The sequence below is a fragment of the Crotalus tigris genome, unplaced genomic scaffold (genome assembly GCF_016545835.1).
Source record: "Crotalus tigris isolate CLP2741 ecotype Arizona unplaced genomic scaffold, ASM1654583v1 scf7180000024288.305614, whole genome shotgun sequence".
In the NCBI taxonomy this organism is placed as follows: domain Eukaryota; kingdom Metazoa; phylum Chordata; class Lepidosauria; order Squamata; family Viperidae; genus Crotalus; species Crotalus tigris.
In genome coordinates, this window is record NW_024100461.1 from 268,563 (window position 1) to 285,235 (window position 16,673).

Sequence of the window (16,673 nt, forward strand, 5' to 3'; positions counted from 1 at the left end):
GCAAGCAGCTCTTATGGCACTGCTTGCTGCCCCATAAGCCAGAGTGCAGAATGGTCAAAAAAGCAGAGATAGAGGGCAGATAGGTTTGTGGGGAATTGGAGATAGTCCCTTATTCTACTGAGGCTTGGGGCTGGGAGAGACCAAGCGTGGAATGGCTTGTTTTGGGGTGGGTCCTCAGCTAATGACCAGTAGAAGTCAATGACAGCAAATGGGAGTGCCAAGAATGCCGTTGCTCAGTTATGTGGTCATATGATATTGTGCTTTATAACCACATCACTTAACAACAGAAATCCTGGTCCTAACTGTGGTCTTAAATCAATGACTTCCTGTACAGATCTTTTCCCTCTAATAACTACGTGATATTTTCTTCCCATAATAACCTATTTTTTTCTCTCTAAATTTGGAATCGGGATTAACTATTCATGAAGTACTTTTATTCGACAATTAGAATTTTATCTCCCAAAAGTCTCTACTCACCGATACATTCTTGATAGCAATATTTGATAAAAGGCAGCACTGACATATTAGTAATAGATTCTGTCTTTTGGAGAACTAAGGCGAGGGGAATTGTTATTTGTCCAGCCTAAATTGTTTATTTGCTTGCTTGCATGCTTGCTTGCTTGCTTACTTGATTATAGTTGGATTTATATGCTAGTCTAATCCAGGAAGACTCAGAACAGACCATAAGACCCTGTCCGGTTAGGCGATTAAGAAAGGGCAAGGCAAATGCCAGTGACTGACAATTACAATACACTTTGCACCAAAAGGATAAACTTACATGGACATGTCTTGTAGCAGGGGGCCTCTCTCTGCCCAACAGTTCCTCAATGCAAACTTTTTGGAATAGTTTTCTGGACTATTAACAAGGAAGGAGCCAATCTAATTTGCCAGAGGGGAAAGGATGCCATTTGGACTGTCTTCTTATTCTTTAATTTAAGAAAAGGTCACCTGCAGAGATCCCAGAGAACAGCCTGCTCAGGAGCATCCCCACTTCTTTGGAGGGCTCATACTGAGCAAGTAGGGATGCTGCTGAGAAGGCTGCTCTCTGGGATCTCTTACATAAGGGATGAAAAGAGAGTTCACTCCTCCCGTTCTTTTGGATGGGCAAAACCCAGTGGATGTAGGCAGTCCTGATGATATTTGGGTCCTGAGCTTGTTGTTGTTGTTGTTGTTGTTAACTTTCCTAAAAAGCATCGAGGGTTGACTTTGGCCATTATCATCTCTCTACTTGGAATGATAGCAACATTTCAGAAGCTAACACACTCTCCTGGTGTCTGATATACTACATTTACAGGCTTCTCTTCATTTAGCAGTTCACTCTTTTTCCTATAAAGCAGAGGATAGAATGGATTCAACTGAAAATGAAATTTGCCAATATCCTCCTAACAATATGCAGTTATCTACCATTTGTCTCTCTCTGCTTTCAGATTCTCGAGGAAGCTCTGAAGATCTGCAATTACATTTTCACAATCATCTTTGTCATGGAATCAGTTTTCAAGCTCATTGCATTTGGGTTTCGTCGGTTCTTTCAAGATAGGTAATAATGATTCAGAATAACCTTGCAAGGTGATTTTGTGGTGGTTTATTTCCTTCAAAAAGTCCTATTCCTTTTTTTTATTTTTTTTATTATTATTTTTCACCATACACCATACAAACTTAAAATACATAAACATAAATCTTTTCTTTTAACAGAACAGTACTATACATTTTAAGCATTCTTTACATCTTATTTACATTTTATGTACATCAATAGTTATATCTTTTCCTTTCTCTGTTCTAGCCAATTATAACATTTATTCCAAATTTCATAAAATTCTGTCGCCTCCTTGTCTTTTAATTCTAACATAAGTTTGTTCATTTCTGCGCATTCCAAGATTTTGTACATAATCATATCATTTGTGGGAATATTTTCACTCTTCCAACATTGAGCATATGCTATATGAGCTGCAGTCAATATGTGTATAATGATGTGTTGGAGTTGTTTTTCTATCTTTAAATTTATTATGCCCAAAAGAAATAATTCTGGTTTGAAATCCATTTGTATCTCAGTTATCTCCTGTATCCAATCTCTTATTTGTTCCCAATAATTTTTTGCTTTGGGGCACAGCCACCACATGTGATAAAATGTTCCTTCTCTGATTTTACATTTCCAACACTTTGGGTCTATGTTTTTATACATTTTAGCCAATCTCGCCAGTGTTAAATGCCATCTATAAATCATTTTATATTGATTCTCTCTGTATGCAGTTGATAGCGTCAATTTGCAATTTATGTTCCATAATCAAAAAGTCCCATTCCTAATGCTTCCAGTACAGCTCTTTCTGTTGTCTAAATATATGGATGTAGATGATTTTTTGGACCATTCTTAATGCTAATGTGCTAATTAACAGAAAAATTAGTTGAATACATAAATAGTATCTTTTTTGTGACAGTTAAAAAAATAGAGAAAACCTTCTGGAAAAATAGGATCGCCCATATAGTAATTTTCTGCCTTTTTAATTGTACTTCAAAATCTTTCTAAAGTGGATCCTCATCATATTAGGATCAGCCTTGATTTATATATTAGAAAGTTTAATTTTACCTATCTGTTTACCATATTTGGCAATTGCTAATGACTTAATAAAAAATAGGAAAATAAATAGGCAAAACTCAGAAAGATGCCAAGTTTATTTCCTATTAAAACTAGCTAGCTGTGATCTGTAGAAGTATTTCCAGCTTCTTATATTGATATTTCATCTCTGCCAATTGAATTCAAATTATACAGAAGTATATATGAACATGAATACCTACCTTTCTTAATTTCTGCTTCCCTCTATGAAGGAGTCAGTGCTTTGCTAAACTCTTTATGATAAAATCATATAATGCGGTTGTTGTCCCTAAACTCATGTCATACTGGTGTATTTTGCTCCACCACCTCTGCACACCACATTTATAGCAGCTGTAACTCTCTTATTACAGGTAGTCTTCAACTTACAAACATTTGTTTAACAGTGGTTTGAACTTAAGATGTTGAAAAAGTGACAACTGATCCTCGCACTTATGATCATCACAATGTCCTCAAGGTCACTGATCATAAGTTGAATGCTTGGCAACTGGCATGTATTTACAATGGTTACAGCATCCAGGGGTCATGTGATCACCATTTGTGGCCTTCCCACGAGCTTCGAAAAAGCAAAGTCATCAGGAAAAGCCAGTATTACTTAACAACTGCATGAATCACTTAATGACTGCATTGATTTGCTTAACGACCCTGGCAAAAAAGTTATAAAATTAGGTGCAACTCAATTAATGACCACATTAAAGTTCCAATACCAATTATGGTCATAAGTCAAGGATTACCTATAATGCACAGGTATAGTATAGGGGGTACCTTATAGTAGTAACTGTGAGAGGGACCTCGGAGTCCTAGTGGACAATCACTAGCTGCCAAAAAGGCCAACACAGTGCTAGGCAACATTAACAGAGGGATAGAATCAAGATCACATGAAGTATTAATACCACTCTACAATGCCTTGGTAAGGCCACACTTGGAATACTGCATCTGGTTTTGGTCACCGTGATGTAAAAAAGATGTTGAGACTCTAGAAAGAGTACAGAGAAGAGCAACAAAGATGATTAGGGGACTGGAGGCTAAAGCATATAAGGAACGGCTCTGGAATTGGGTATGTCTAGTTTAATGAAGAGAAGGACAAGGGGGGGGGGCATGATAGCAATGTTCCAATATCTCGGGGGCTGCTACAAAGAAGAGGGAGTCAAGGTATTCTCCAAAGCACCTGAAGGCAGAACAAGACGCAACGGATGGAAACTAAGCAAGGAGAGAAGCAATCTAGAACTAAGGAGAAACTTCCTGACAGTTAGAACAATTAACCAGTGGAACAACCTGTCTCCAGAAGCGGTGAATGCTCCAACACTGGAAGTTTTTAAGAAGAGATTGGACAGCCATTTGTTCGAAATGGTATAGGGTTTCCTGCATGAGCAGGGGGTTGGACTAGATGACCTCCAAGGTCCCTTCCAACTTTACTATTATTATTATTAATGTGAACCAATCCTGTTCCCATCACACTGATATCTTGGGTTGTCACTGTAGCCCTCGTAGGCACCAGAGAAAATGCTAGCTCCTCCCTTGTTGCTTAATATAGCTTGTGCCTTTATTCTTTTATGTTTTTATAATGAAAAGTTAGCAAGTTGCAATGCAAAATACCAGCCTCAAACACAATCTTTATTTCCAAAAATGCATTTACCCTTGAGGCATTCTTTTTAAAGAAATGAAAGGAGACTGCAGCTTGGTGTGCCTACTTATTTAGTAAAATGTCAAAGGCAAACTGAGGTGACAGCTGCTATATGGGGAAGATTAGAGGGGACGGTGAGGAGCAAGCTCAGGAAAGATGGTCATGTTTGCCATGGCAGCCATTTTGTGCTAAAAGTGTCCAGGTGTGCCAAATGGGGATCTTGAATCTTATTTCCTCATGAGCATGTAGAACAGTCAACTGTTAGTGTCACTGTCATATTTCTTCAGATGTTCAGCAGTCCCAAATAATTCATTTACTCAGTGCTTTTTTTGTAAGAAAAAAGGTGCCGGAATTCACATGTTGTTAATCTTTTATTTACCTTTTGCATGTAGTCAATCGCTGTACACACACCCACACACCTCAGTTGTATAACGAAACATAACGGTCGCTGTCTGCAGTAAGCACTCAGTGCGCAACCACACAACCAATCACAAGCCGAGCAGTGCCACAAGCCGAGCAGTCCCATCACAACCAGCACAGACGAAGTACATATGCATTGGACTCGACACGCAAGCAGCCCACAGGCACCGTTTTAATGATTTTGCTGCCAACCTGCTATGGTCAACAGGGCGATTCAAGTCCATGTGGATCAAACATCAGTTTTTCAAAAGTTACTTTTAAAACCTGGAAAATCCATCAAAAAAGGTGCCGGTGTGTCCTATGACAAAAAAAAGCACTGCATTTATTTATGGAGCAGTAGCAGCAAGGCAGAGTTTCTCAGTACTAGTTATTTGTCATTATTTTAGTGAGCTGATTAAATTGTGAAGACCTCTCTCAGACATAGACACACATACATAGACACAAATACTGAGTTGATTGAATAAACGCAGATGATATAGAATTAATGTGATACTCTCCATCAAGAGCATCTTGTTCTTTGTTTGTACCTGAACCCCATCTTTGCCATATAACCTTGAATATTTTCCTTGCATTGCCCCCCACAATAGCAATTAAACACAGGGCAAGTCTTTTTAAAAAAGATTTTGGACAAACTAAGTTCAGTTTAATAAAATATTTAGAGAGATGTAGCTTGAATAAAATATTTAAAGAAACTGAAGTCAACGTTGTCTTTTTTTTTTTTCTGTTGCCCTGCAGATTAATTCATTCCAGGTGCTGGTGTATTCAGACTTGACTAAATTTGTATTCTAGTAATGCATCTTTTGTTTAATTCGTTTTATCTCAACAACTGCTAAAGGTGGAGTGTCAGTTCATGAATGCATAAATGCCTGAAATGATTGACATTCTTTGTCACATAACCCCCTCCTTTGCTAGCAAATAATTTAGCAGAATTTTTTTCCATTTGATTTTTGTCTCACCTTCAGGTGGAATCAATTAGACCTAGCAATCGTCCTATTGTCCATCATGGGGATCACGCTGGAAGAGATTGAGGTGAATGCATCACTGCCCATCAACCCTACCATTATCCGCATTATGAGGGTCCTCAGGATTGCTCGAGGTCAGTCCTCCCCATCGTTTCTGGAGCTCTGCACCCTATAAAACTTTTGGCCAAATAGGAACTGATCATTTCTGGCATAGTAGACTCTTCCCAGTAGCATGTATACATCTTAAGCATCCACTACAAAGCTAATGCTAACCTTGGTCTATTATTTTGCTTTATTAATCGAGCTAAGAGCTGTGGTGGTGCAATGGTTAGAATGTAGTATGGCAGGCTAATTCTGCTGACTGCCGGCTGCCAGCAGTTCAGCAGTTCAGGTCTCACCAACTTAAGGTTGACTCAGCCTTCCATCCTTCCGAGGTTGATAAAATGAGGACCCAGATTGTTGGGGACAATAGGGCTATGTCTGTAAACCATTTTGTGAGGGCTGTAAAGCACTATGAAGCAGTATATATAGTAAGTGCTATTGCTATTGCTATTGCTAATAACTCCATTGTAGCCAACCCATTGTCTAATTTTGCGTGGAAAAAGTGACGATTTGATCTCTTGCATCCCCGGAACTGATTATGGGCTAGATGAAACAGTGATTTCTCTCAACAGAAGGAGCTTCCTCCATTTCTGGGTTCTCAAGGTGTTCCCCCAAAGTTCTCCCTTTCCTCCATTTTATGCATATAGTTAAACTGAGACAACGTGACCAATTCAAGCTCACTGACCTTCATGGCTGAGCAGGGATTTGTCTCTGGATCTCTCCAATCCTAGATTAGCATATCTTCTCAAAAACAGATTTCTGTTACTGCTGCAAACACTTGGTTGGTTGTCAGACATTACAAATAGTAATGTATTAAAAATGTTTGGTCCCAACTACTCTGATTAATTTGTGCCACTATATTCCAATGGTGTTATTTATTAATTATACATGGTGTTGTTTGCTCCAGGCAACAAAGTATTAAAGGAATTTATTATGGAACAAGTGGAGGTGATATTAGGCTATAAAATCCTCAGCTTGGAAAATCACAGGCTCACTATTGCTGTATCCTAGATTTGGAATCAAAGAGTACAAACAACTTTGATTTCCTCCTCAGTCTTGGTGCCATTTAAATCAGTGAGCATGTACTTGGCCTCTTAGCTCTAAGATCAAAGATGAATTTTCAGAAATTGTAGATTAGATAAATTTCTGACCTTTGAAAACTGGTTTGCTTTGCTCAGTAACTGCCGTATGTGTGCGTGTGCATGTGTGTATGTGTGTGTAAATGCCCCCTTTCAGTGGTGGGATTCAAATATGTGAACAACCAGTTCTCTGTGTGAATGCCACTTCCGGAAGTCCATTCTAGGCCTGAGCAACAAAAAATTAGCTACCGGTTCTACCGAAGTGGTGCGAACCGGATGAATCCCACCACTGCCCCTTTTGCATTCCTGTTATAATGTTGACATCCCCTCAATTAGTGAGTGAAAGTGGAACTTCATTCTTGGGACCTCTGTGTAGAACATAGTTTTTACACATTTTAGGCACTGTGTTCTGAGGATAGGCTACCTCATTGAACAGCTTTTCCAGTGCAAAGTTTGGGAATTGAAGTCCAATACATTTGAAGTATTCTAGACTGAAGAAGACTCCATAAAACATTGTCTTGCACATTAACTTTTAGTGGAGGATATTAGGACACGATTCTTCGGGTAATTGTTGTGAATATTAAAATTTACATTTTCTTTCCATGTATCATTATTATGATAATGATATCACAAACCTTTCATTTTTCTGCAGTGTTAAAATTGCTGAAGATGGCTGTAGGGATGAGAGCTCTTCTGGATACAGTCATGCAAGCACTGCCTCAGGTAACCTTTCAGTCTAATCATCCAGACTTCAGTTAAGTTTCCTTCACTGTCTAATTATCTTAGGAATTTAGATAATTTTGTGCAAGGTTCCTATATTTGTGTCTTCTTGAAGGCTAGAACTTTGTTGTGGATTGGCTGAAATGAACTGCTTTTCCCCTGAATTCTTCAGCTAGCATTCTTTTTCTAGTATGTTTTTCAGTGTAGTTTGCCTCCTGCTCAGTTTTGTTACCTATTTGCTAATCATCACAGATTTGCTTGCCCCTATCCAGTTGGGAATTTAGCCTTTTCAAGAAAATTGCATCAAATATAAGTGGGGGTGGAGTTAAAAGAGGGATCAGCCTAGAATCCCTATGTAGTTAAATCTGTTTGTGGCTACATAGGGATTCTAGGCTGATCCCTCTTTTAACTTTGCCCTCCAGGTTTTGCTATTCCTTCCAAAGTAAATGGCCCTACATACATACTCCGAAGTAAATCAGTAAGTTGATACAATGAGAAAAAGGAAGAGTGAGGGAATTAGGATTGTGCCAATTCAGAAACCATCTATCTATTTAAAATAAGGTTTTTTTAAAAAAAAAAAGTAAGAAACAATTTGCATTAATAAAACAGAGGGGAAAGGCTGGAGGAAGAAAATTGCATTATGTTTGTCCATCCATGAGCAAAAGACATTGTGTGTAAGTTAGTGCCAATTCAGGAGAGAACCTTTCTTTCCAATGAAAAGATTGCAATCTCTAAAGCTAATTAGTTGAGATCTCATGACAACACTTGCTGTATTTTTGAGTATAATTCACACAAATTTAATGGTGTAAAATTAAACCTGTTTTGAAATTTAAAAACTCGAATAGAAACGAAAGTTCAAAAATGTAAGCACTCAGGTACTTTTTCTTTTCCTGGTTTTTTTTTTCTGATCTTCAGAGCAAAAATCAATTCTACAGCTCAGAAATGCTAATTTTCCAGACCCTGAACAAGTTTCTTCATCCTAGTTCCCTTCAGATGTAGTAATTCTCATAATTCCCAGGCAGTATGGCCATTTGGTGTTATAGTCCAATGCATCTGAAAAGCACCAGGTTTAGAAGACAAGATTTCTTGTTAGTGCTATATGGTGGGCCAGGTGGTAATCTGATATTGTGCTTATGCACCCTGCAATATGCACAACATCCCAAAGCTACAACTCTTGATGGAGCAGAAACATATGCTCAGCTTTTAAACTTTCAAATATTTTGCTTTTTTTTTTTTTTTACTCGAGCAAGTTGTAGTCAGTGGACTAGTCACTTGACATTTAAAACTGGTTTATTTATTCAGCTGGGCATTTGGGGATCAGGAAAAGCTTTTGGAATCATTTTTCTCAATGCAAATCCTTCTCTCATTACCAATACTTATGGACATCTAAATTTAAAATATGTGTATGTGTTCACACAAATAAGAAATCTTAACAATAGACTAGTGACCAGATGAGATTTAGTAAAGCTAAAGAAGGAAAGGAGGGATATTCAGGCGCAGGAACTTGCAAATGACCAAATACTGATGAATTACAGTTCTTGGCATCCCTCACTGCTGGCCAGGTTTACTGACAAAACGAACTCAGCAGTATCTGGAAAGTGGCACGTTCTCACCTTTGGGAAACTAATATAGCATGTACATTCCTCATTGTGAGAGTTACTCGGGTGATGTATAACTTCAATGAGTATTTTTCCTCTTCGTCTCTTATCTCGTTGCAGGTGGGGAATCTAGGTCTCCTCTTCATGTTGTTGTTTTTCATATTTGCAGCTCTTGGGGTGGAGCTGTTTGGGGACCTTGGTAAGTTCTCTGCACCGCCTGAACTATAGAATTGTTTGTGGCAATAACAACCAAACAACCCCTTTATGACTAAATTGTCTTTATTTATTTATTTTTTTATTGCACACATAGAATGTGATGACACTCATCCCTGCGAGGGTTTAGGGAGGCATGCAACATTTCGCAACTTTGGAATGGCTTTCCTCACACTCTTCCGTGTATCCACAGGAGACAATTGGAATGGGATAATGAAGGTAAAATTATCTGTCATCAGAAAAACAAAATGAGCAGAAAAACACAATATACATTTTCAGGTTCTGAAAGACTTGCACAATTACTGTTTTCAATATTTTCATTCTCTGAATTTTAAGTATAAGTAAGATGCTGTGGCAGTATTCAGAATATACAAGTGAATAACAAATTATATACTTATCCAAATTGTTTCTTCTAAGTTTTGCAACAATAGGTATCATTTTCCCCACCCCATGCCCATTCTTGATTAAGCTGTCCCTTTTTCTGCATTATTCATGGAACGACCTTAGTCAATCAGGCATCACATTGTGATTGTGACATCATCAGGATCATGGAGAGGCAACCCACAGAACCATGGGGTTCACTGATATTTGCAGCTTTCAGAATCCTTTTATAATTTGCATCTGAGGTTTGGCATCATGGTTTGTTTGTTTTGAAACTTTTTAAAGCACCTAATTTTAAAAGGCTCCTAGCTATGCGCAATGCCATTTTGTACCAACCTACTATTTTATTTCAATTAAAGTGAAGGCCACCAAAAAGTGGCTCAGCACTAATCAAAAGGAACAGGCTTAATATGAGTAAAGCCAGAGTAATTAGCTTCTGAGTTAGGTAAATGTTTTCAAACAATGCCAATGACCAAACTCAGCACATCATTGATGTTATTGGCATTTCCCAGGCCCTAATCACCCCTAGAAATGCTCTGGTGGATTATGCCTATTCAGTTGGAATCATGAAATCATTCTGCCTTGGCCAAAGCAAGAAAGCAGCCATTGCAAATACACTGAATTATCTATGGATGTCAGAATGTTATGCAGTTCTAAATGTATTGTGGCCTTTGTGTGGGACGGTAACCTTTTCAAAGATTTCATCCAGCGCATGAAAAATAAGACATTCTAGTACAGGGCTTTTCAACCAGTGGTACAGGTACCATCTGTGGTACATTGGCACCTGGCAGGTGGTACACAACCATCCTAGAAAAATGGTAGCGGGGGAGGGGAATGAGCTGAACCAGTGGCAGCACCGCACAAGCCTGAGTGAGAGATGGCTGGAACTGCAGGGCTGTCAGGGCTGAGTGGAAGCTCCAGGATCAGCGCCAGGCTCCAGCTGGAGCTCGGTGCTGATCCTGGTACTTCTGCTGAGCCCAGAAGAAGCACCGATCAGCTGGAATGTTGCAGCATCTCCAGAGTCTTGTGATTTACATTCAGATGCTTGGCAACTGATTCATATTTATGATGGTCACAGTGTCCCAGGGTCATGTGAAGTTACCAAAACCTGCTGCAACCACCCAGCAGATGGGGGGAATAAAAACCAAATACTCCCACCCCACCCCCACTGCCAATCCTCAACAGAAATGCTCACAACAATGAAAACCTCGGACAGGAGAAAGAGCGCTGCCGGGTGGGCAGGTAGGTGTCTTGCTCGGCTGTGGCTTGGGAGGCACTTTTTTTCAGTGCCATTGTAACTTCGAACAGTCACTAAGCAAACTGTTGTAAGTTGAGGACTACCTGTACTTCATCACTTTTTTCCAAGTTTTTGACACCTTGCTAAGTGACTGATGGTACTCGGATGTTGCCATATCCTAAAAGTGGTACAATGGGTGAAAAGGTTGAAAAGCCCTGTTCTAGTAGACCCAGAAGAAGGATCTTTCAGTGGTCAAGTTCCTAAAATTCTGTAGAAACTGATCAACCTGGAGGACACTCATTCACCATCTTCCACATGGGGTCGGACCATATAGGCTTGAAGTTAGAATCTGAGTGACATAAACTGCCAATTCCAACAAGTAGTTCTCAGCCACAACCATTTCCCCTTCACTTCCCTCTGTTCCCTCCCAGGACACTTTGCGGGACTGCGATGAGGAATCTACCTGTTACAACACCGTCATCTCGCCTATCTACTTCGTCTCTTTTGTGCTGACAGCCCAGTTTGTCCTGGTGAATGTGGTGATTGCTGTCCTGATGAAGCACCTGGAGGAGAGTAACAAGGAAGCTAAAGAAGAAGCAGAACTGGAGCTGGAGTTGGAAATGGAAATGAAGACAATCACACCGGGTGGGCACCCACCTTCTGATTCTTTCATGTGGACAAGCGGTAACACAGGAGAACGGCCTGAGAGTCCTGGAGGATACACCAACCCCATGCAAATCAAAATGAATTCTCAGCTATCCATGATTCATCCTATGGTGAGAACCTCAGGTGGTGGGTGAAGTGGGGAGTTACCTTCACTTGTCTCCAGCAACATACTGTATGCACTCATATCTAAGTTTGAGTGGTTCCAGTGATTTATCGGAGAGTTGTATTCCTTTTTCTATGCAAAATTCCCCCAAAAAAGCCTTAGGCAACAAAAGCAGGCCAAATATTAGATGTCCATGCAAAGTTAGTAATCGGTTGCAAAGAATGTTCTGCAGCCCCTTGACCAGCTCATTTATAACACAGGCCCTGAGACCTCAGACAAGCTTTCATTACTGGCAGTGCTAGAGAAGAGGCCACTAAGGTTTTTCTCAAATACTCCTTTGCAGTTTAAAGGCTGCTCAATGGAATTGTGCCTACAGGTAGTATCTGAGATGTAGGGCACCTGTATAGATGAGTGCCTGTTCATTATCACATCTGCATGTCTGGCATGCAGTTTAATTATTCACGTATGTGTCTGCTTTTTACCATTACAGAGCAATATTCAGTTTCATTATTTAAAATTTCCAGCCACTGTTCACATGAGTGTAGCATCAACAGTCAAGACTGGAAACCTCCAGATCAGTAGAATGGGGGAAACCTCCTATTTCATATCTGGAAATTGCCTTTCCTCATCATTAATTGATCATAAGTTCATTACCTGCAGAAATATTGCCCATTACAAACTGCTGTGATATTTTTGTTCATTACTCAAATAGGTTGTTAACTGTGTCTGATCAAAACTAGAAGGTTAAAAGTTCTCAAAATTCTCTAAAACTGCCAATTCTTTTTTCTGATAAAAGCCTATCACAGAAGAAAAGGTGTTTCTTGATTTAAAAACAATACTTCTGAAAATAACATTTGCCCATATTACTTTGCCAATTATATATTAAAACTCTTGAGTGTCATTTTGATAGCTAATGGAAGTACTCTTTCTCCTTGCCAATGTCCCTTTAATTAAAATCTCTGCATTCCATGAAATGGCTGATGAAAGAGGAATACAGTTCCTATATTATAATCCTGCAGAGTCATATGATCAGCATGCTTCCTTGCTTGCATGTTCCATAAAATATATGCATTGTTGTATTAGGTTATAACTGTGGGAACTCATGGCATCATACACATTGGCTGTTTCCTGCATAGAAAGTAGTACTGCTGCTAAGTTATTACTCCTCTTGTTACTTCAGAAGCTTTACAGTGTATATTTATCTCAATATCTCAGAGGTTTCTGAAATTGGGAGCCTGACAAATGGAAATTAAGAATCATTTTTTTTTCAAAGATTCTTTGGCTTTCAGAATCCTGTGCACAATCCAGGCACAATATTTTAAGGTTCAGTCCTCAACTATTAGAAAATAAATTTCTCTGGATTTAGAGCAAGCATGTATAGGATGACAACTCTTAATTATTTCTGTAACCTCAGATTATCATGAAAAGTCAAAGGGAACTCAGTGATGCTGTGTATATAATTTAAACCAGAGCATTTGGATTTCAAATGGATTAGACTAGTTGATTTTGACAGCTGACTAGATTGCAACATAAAGCTGGAGAGACTTTGAGTTTGGACTATAGCATGTGCTTTGTGGCAGGAATTACCTTGAGGCCATTCAAAGTGCAGCCATTGTTCTTATACCATCTTAATTATGAGACTCATGAAGATAATCTTAAGGCTGAGTTCAGATAGTACTGTATATCCACTTCTACAAAACAATTCTAAAACATTACTGTATGTAATAGTCCTTATTCCAAGCTTCCACAGGTAGCCAAACTGAAGCTCTCATGAACCCTCTCTGTATATTATGTGACTGAAGTAAATAGGACTCTTCCCACTAAGGCAGGGGTCTTCAAACATGGCCCTTTTATGACTTGTGGACTTCAACTCCCAGAATTCCTCAGCCAGGCATGCTGGCTGAGGAATTCTGGAAATTGAAGTCCACAAGACATAAAAGGGCCAAGTTTGAAGACCCCTGCACTAAGATATATCACAATACTTCCAATGTAGTTCTGACAACTAACACTAATATTCCCCATGTTCATATGTAGCCACATTTGTATTTTCTCTTTCTAGAATTCCCTCCCACCTCTTCTGGACTACAGCCATATAAACTCCCCAATCCCTTGTTTTTCTCAGCATCCCCACACAATAGTTTCCTACACAAAGGTGATTCATTTGGCTGCATTTTGAGCAGGAAGTCCTGTTACCAGTGACCTTTTAGGTCTTTTATTTGAAAATTCCTCCCATGGCCGCAATTCCTAGTCTAATGTTGAACTCCAAATGCTTTGGAATTATCGTACCAGATGAGGTGAAAAGAAAAGCCTATACGGAGTTCTTGTAAATCACCCTTCACTTGTAACTACCAGACCAGAAAATATCGCTGTGATTTAGATTTTGAAACCAAGTTGGTGTTTCTTTTTGCATTCTGCATTACTCAAATGTCAGCCAGACTCAGGTAAGTTCTGCCTGTATCTACATCTGGGAATGGGATTAAGAGCAGGATTTCACCAGCCGTATATGAGATTTATTTGCCAGTATTTCAAGAAAATTATTCCTGGCTCAAGCAGGACATAGGCAAGAATAACTCACTGCTGCAACAACTGAGTTATAGTATTTATTTTCCAAGAACTGAGAGGAAGCATTTATATGCCTGCACCAGCAGATAGTGGTTGTGGAAAACCAGTGTTCGTTCAGTCTCTTCCTGTTTGCCTTGCATTCATTCTTCGGAGGCTAGATCAAGGGTCTGATTTTTAGAGATTGAGAGCACTTAATTCACAGATATGGCAAGCCACCAGCACCTCTGAAAACATGTTATTCTCAAGTGGTTACGGTGATGCTATTGCGTGATGCCAATGCTTCATGCTGGCTTCCATTCTCACCTCCATTTGAAATTGTGCACATTTGTTGTTTATTTCTGCTGAACTTGTTCCTTGTCATGTTGGTATGATAGCCCTGCAAAAAAAGCTGTACTTCTGCCAATTAGTAAATAGCTGCCAGTTTGCTGCTCTGGATGAATGTAATGTGTCCCACTGCCTTTACCATGCGTTTAGTTTCAGTCTTGTGTGTAGCAATGTCTTAGAAAAGTTCTGACTATGGTATTACTGCACTCTTGTTTTTCCCTTCTCTGTCCCTGTCTTTTCTTCCTGGCCATTTCAACAATGACTGTTATGTCTGAAAACATTTTTTTTTCTGTCTCTCTTTTCTTCCTTCTTCTGTCTTCTACATGTTCTTTCTCTCTCTCTCTCTCTCTCTCTCTCTCTCTCTCTCTCTCTCTCACTCTCACTCTCTCTATCCTTCCCCATCCCTCCTTTTCTCTCCCCCTTCCATTTCTCTCTCTTTGGCCTGGCCTATTTTTCTGCATGCTATTTGGCCTTCCTCCCAGGAAAGACACTTGTTTGATACCATATCACTGCTGATCCAAGAATCTCTGGAAGGAGAGTTGAAGCTGATGGACAACCTGTCAGGCTCTGTATGCCATCATTATGCCCTTCCAACTACTGACACTTACAACCCTGAGAAACAGGTTAATATTATGAATTTCCAAAAGGGTTTCTTATTTGATATAAAATAGACTTAGCTAAGAATGCCATCCGGTATGCATGCATCTGTAAGTTTCTCCCATTAAATTCAGCATTGCTTATTTCCAAGTAAACCTTCTAAGGATTGCACTGTCAAATGAAGCTGTGGGCAAATGGATATCTTCTTGTTGAAAATAGGCATTATTTTCAACCTAGTCTTATTAGTGTTAAGTCAGAAGCCTTGCTGAATTCAGTAGGATTTAATTCCATTACCATGTATACAAGTATAATCGTAACAAAATTCAAGCCAAGGATTTAGTAAATGAAAAGCCATGCCAAAGATTTCTTTCTGCATGTCTTGGATCTTTTATTCCATGCAAAGTGCAAAAAAAACAAAGTGCCATGCATGGTTTTTTTATCTCCTTTTGCAGAGGGCAAAATAGTTTCTGCAAAACAATACACAAGGGGAAGATGATATCATCTTACTTTGCAAGGGTAGATTCTTCAGTTTAATTGAAGTTATTTTTAAAAATGCATGGACATATAGGACCAATGAATTATCCATATGTTACTATCTTTAGAAATTGAACATCAGACAAAGCTATGGAATTTAGACTTAATAGGCAGATTCTTCTTCCTTCCCCCCCCCCAAAAAAAAAATTTGGGAAAGGAACTCCACATATACTTCTGAAATGATTTCTTTTGTTCCCCTTTAAATTTTCCCTCCTATTTTCATGAGCATGACAATTTAAAGGGGGAAAAGCAGCACTGCCATACAGTGTCTTGAGGTCAGAATCCAATGAAAAGCAATTTCCTGTAAAATAAACTAGTATGGAATTGAACTGGACAGCTTCTCTATAACTGTAGAGATAAGGTGTTGATCTTTCAATTCATCTACATGGAACTTAAGCTGAAAGTTGTGGGCTGTGTTACATGTCAACAAATGAAGAACTGGCCTGCTTGTAACTAGTGGGGAAAGCCAAGAAAATGTACAGAGATTCTTGGCACTATATTCAGTACATTCATTGGGACAAAAGGGTTGAAGTAACTTAACATTTTAAATATTAAATTAATATTTAATTTTGGTATCTAAAGGAAGCTTCTTTTCTTTTTTTCTTTCAAATCCAATTCTGACTGAGCTAAAATAATCTAATTACAATAAAGCAATAACATCATATTAAAATACAGTGGAGCAAATACATCCAAAATACATAGAGGCAATGTATTTCTTAGGCCAGTGATGGCGAACCTTTTAGAGACTGAGTGCCCAAAAACTGGCCTCGCCCCTGCTTCACACCCTGCCCCACCCCCACCCTGCCTACCTGGAGGGCCACTCACTGCCTCCAGAGCCCACCACAGATCGCCCAGGCAGCCCAGCAGCACCATGACGGCCACGCCCTCTGCCGCAGCATCAACTGTGCGCGATGAGGCATGAGGGCAGAGTCTTGTCTACGCTGCC

General features: G+C 39.3%; 1 protein-coding gene across 11 annotated transcripts in view; it reads left to right on the plus strand.

Moving 5' to 3' along the window:
• LOC120299291 (voltage-dependent T-type calcium channel subunit alpha-1G-like) overlaps positions 1–16,673 on the plus strand; it is a 217,005-nt gene that overhangs the window by 180,814 nt on the left and 19,518 nt on the right. For 8 of the 11 annotated variants that reach the window (XM_039323952.1, XM_039323950.1, XM_039323956.1 and 5 more), the window contains 7 exons: positions 1,428–1,537; positions 5,612–5,745; positions 7,445–7,515; positions 9,231–9,309; positions 9,421–9,542; positions 11,373–11,717; positions 15,079–15,219. In XM_039323952.1, the coding sequence (XP_039179886.1) occupies positions 1,428–1,537; positions 5,612–5,745; positions 7,445–7,515; positions 9,231–9,309; positions 9,421–9,542; positions 11,373–11,717; positions 15,079–15,219 (1,002 nt within the window). The remainder of the gene's footprint in view (positions 1–1,427; positions 1,538–5,611; positions 5,746–7,444; positions 7,516–9,230; positions 9,310–9,420; positions 9,543–11,372; positions 11,718–15,078; positions 15,220–16,673) is intronic. The other 3 variants (XM_039323957.1, XM_039323958.1, XM_039323959.1) reach the window with 1 other exon arrangement.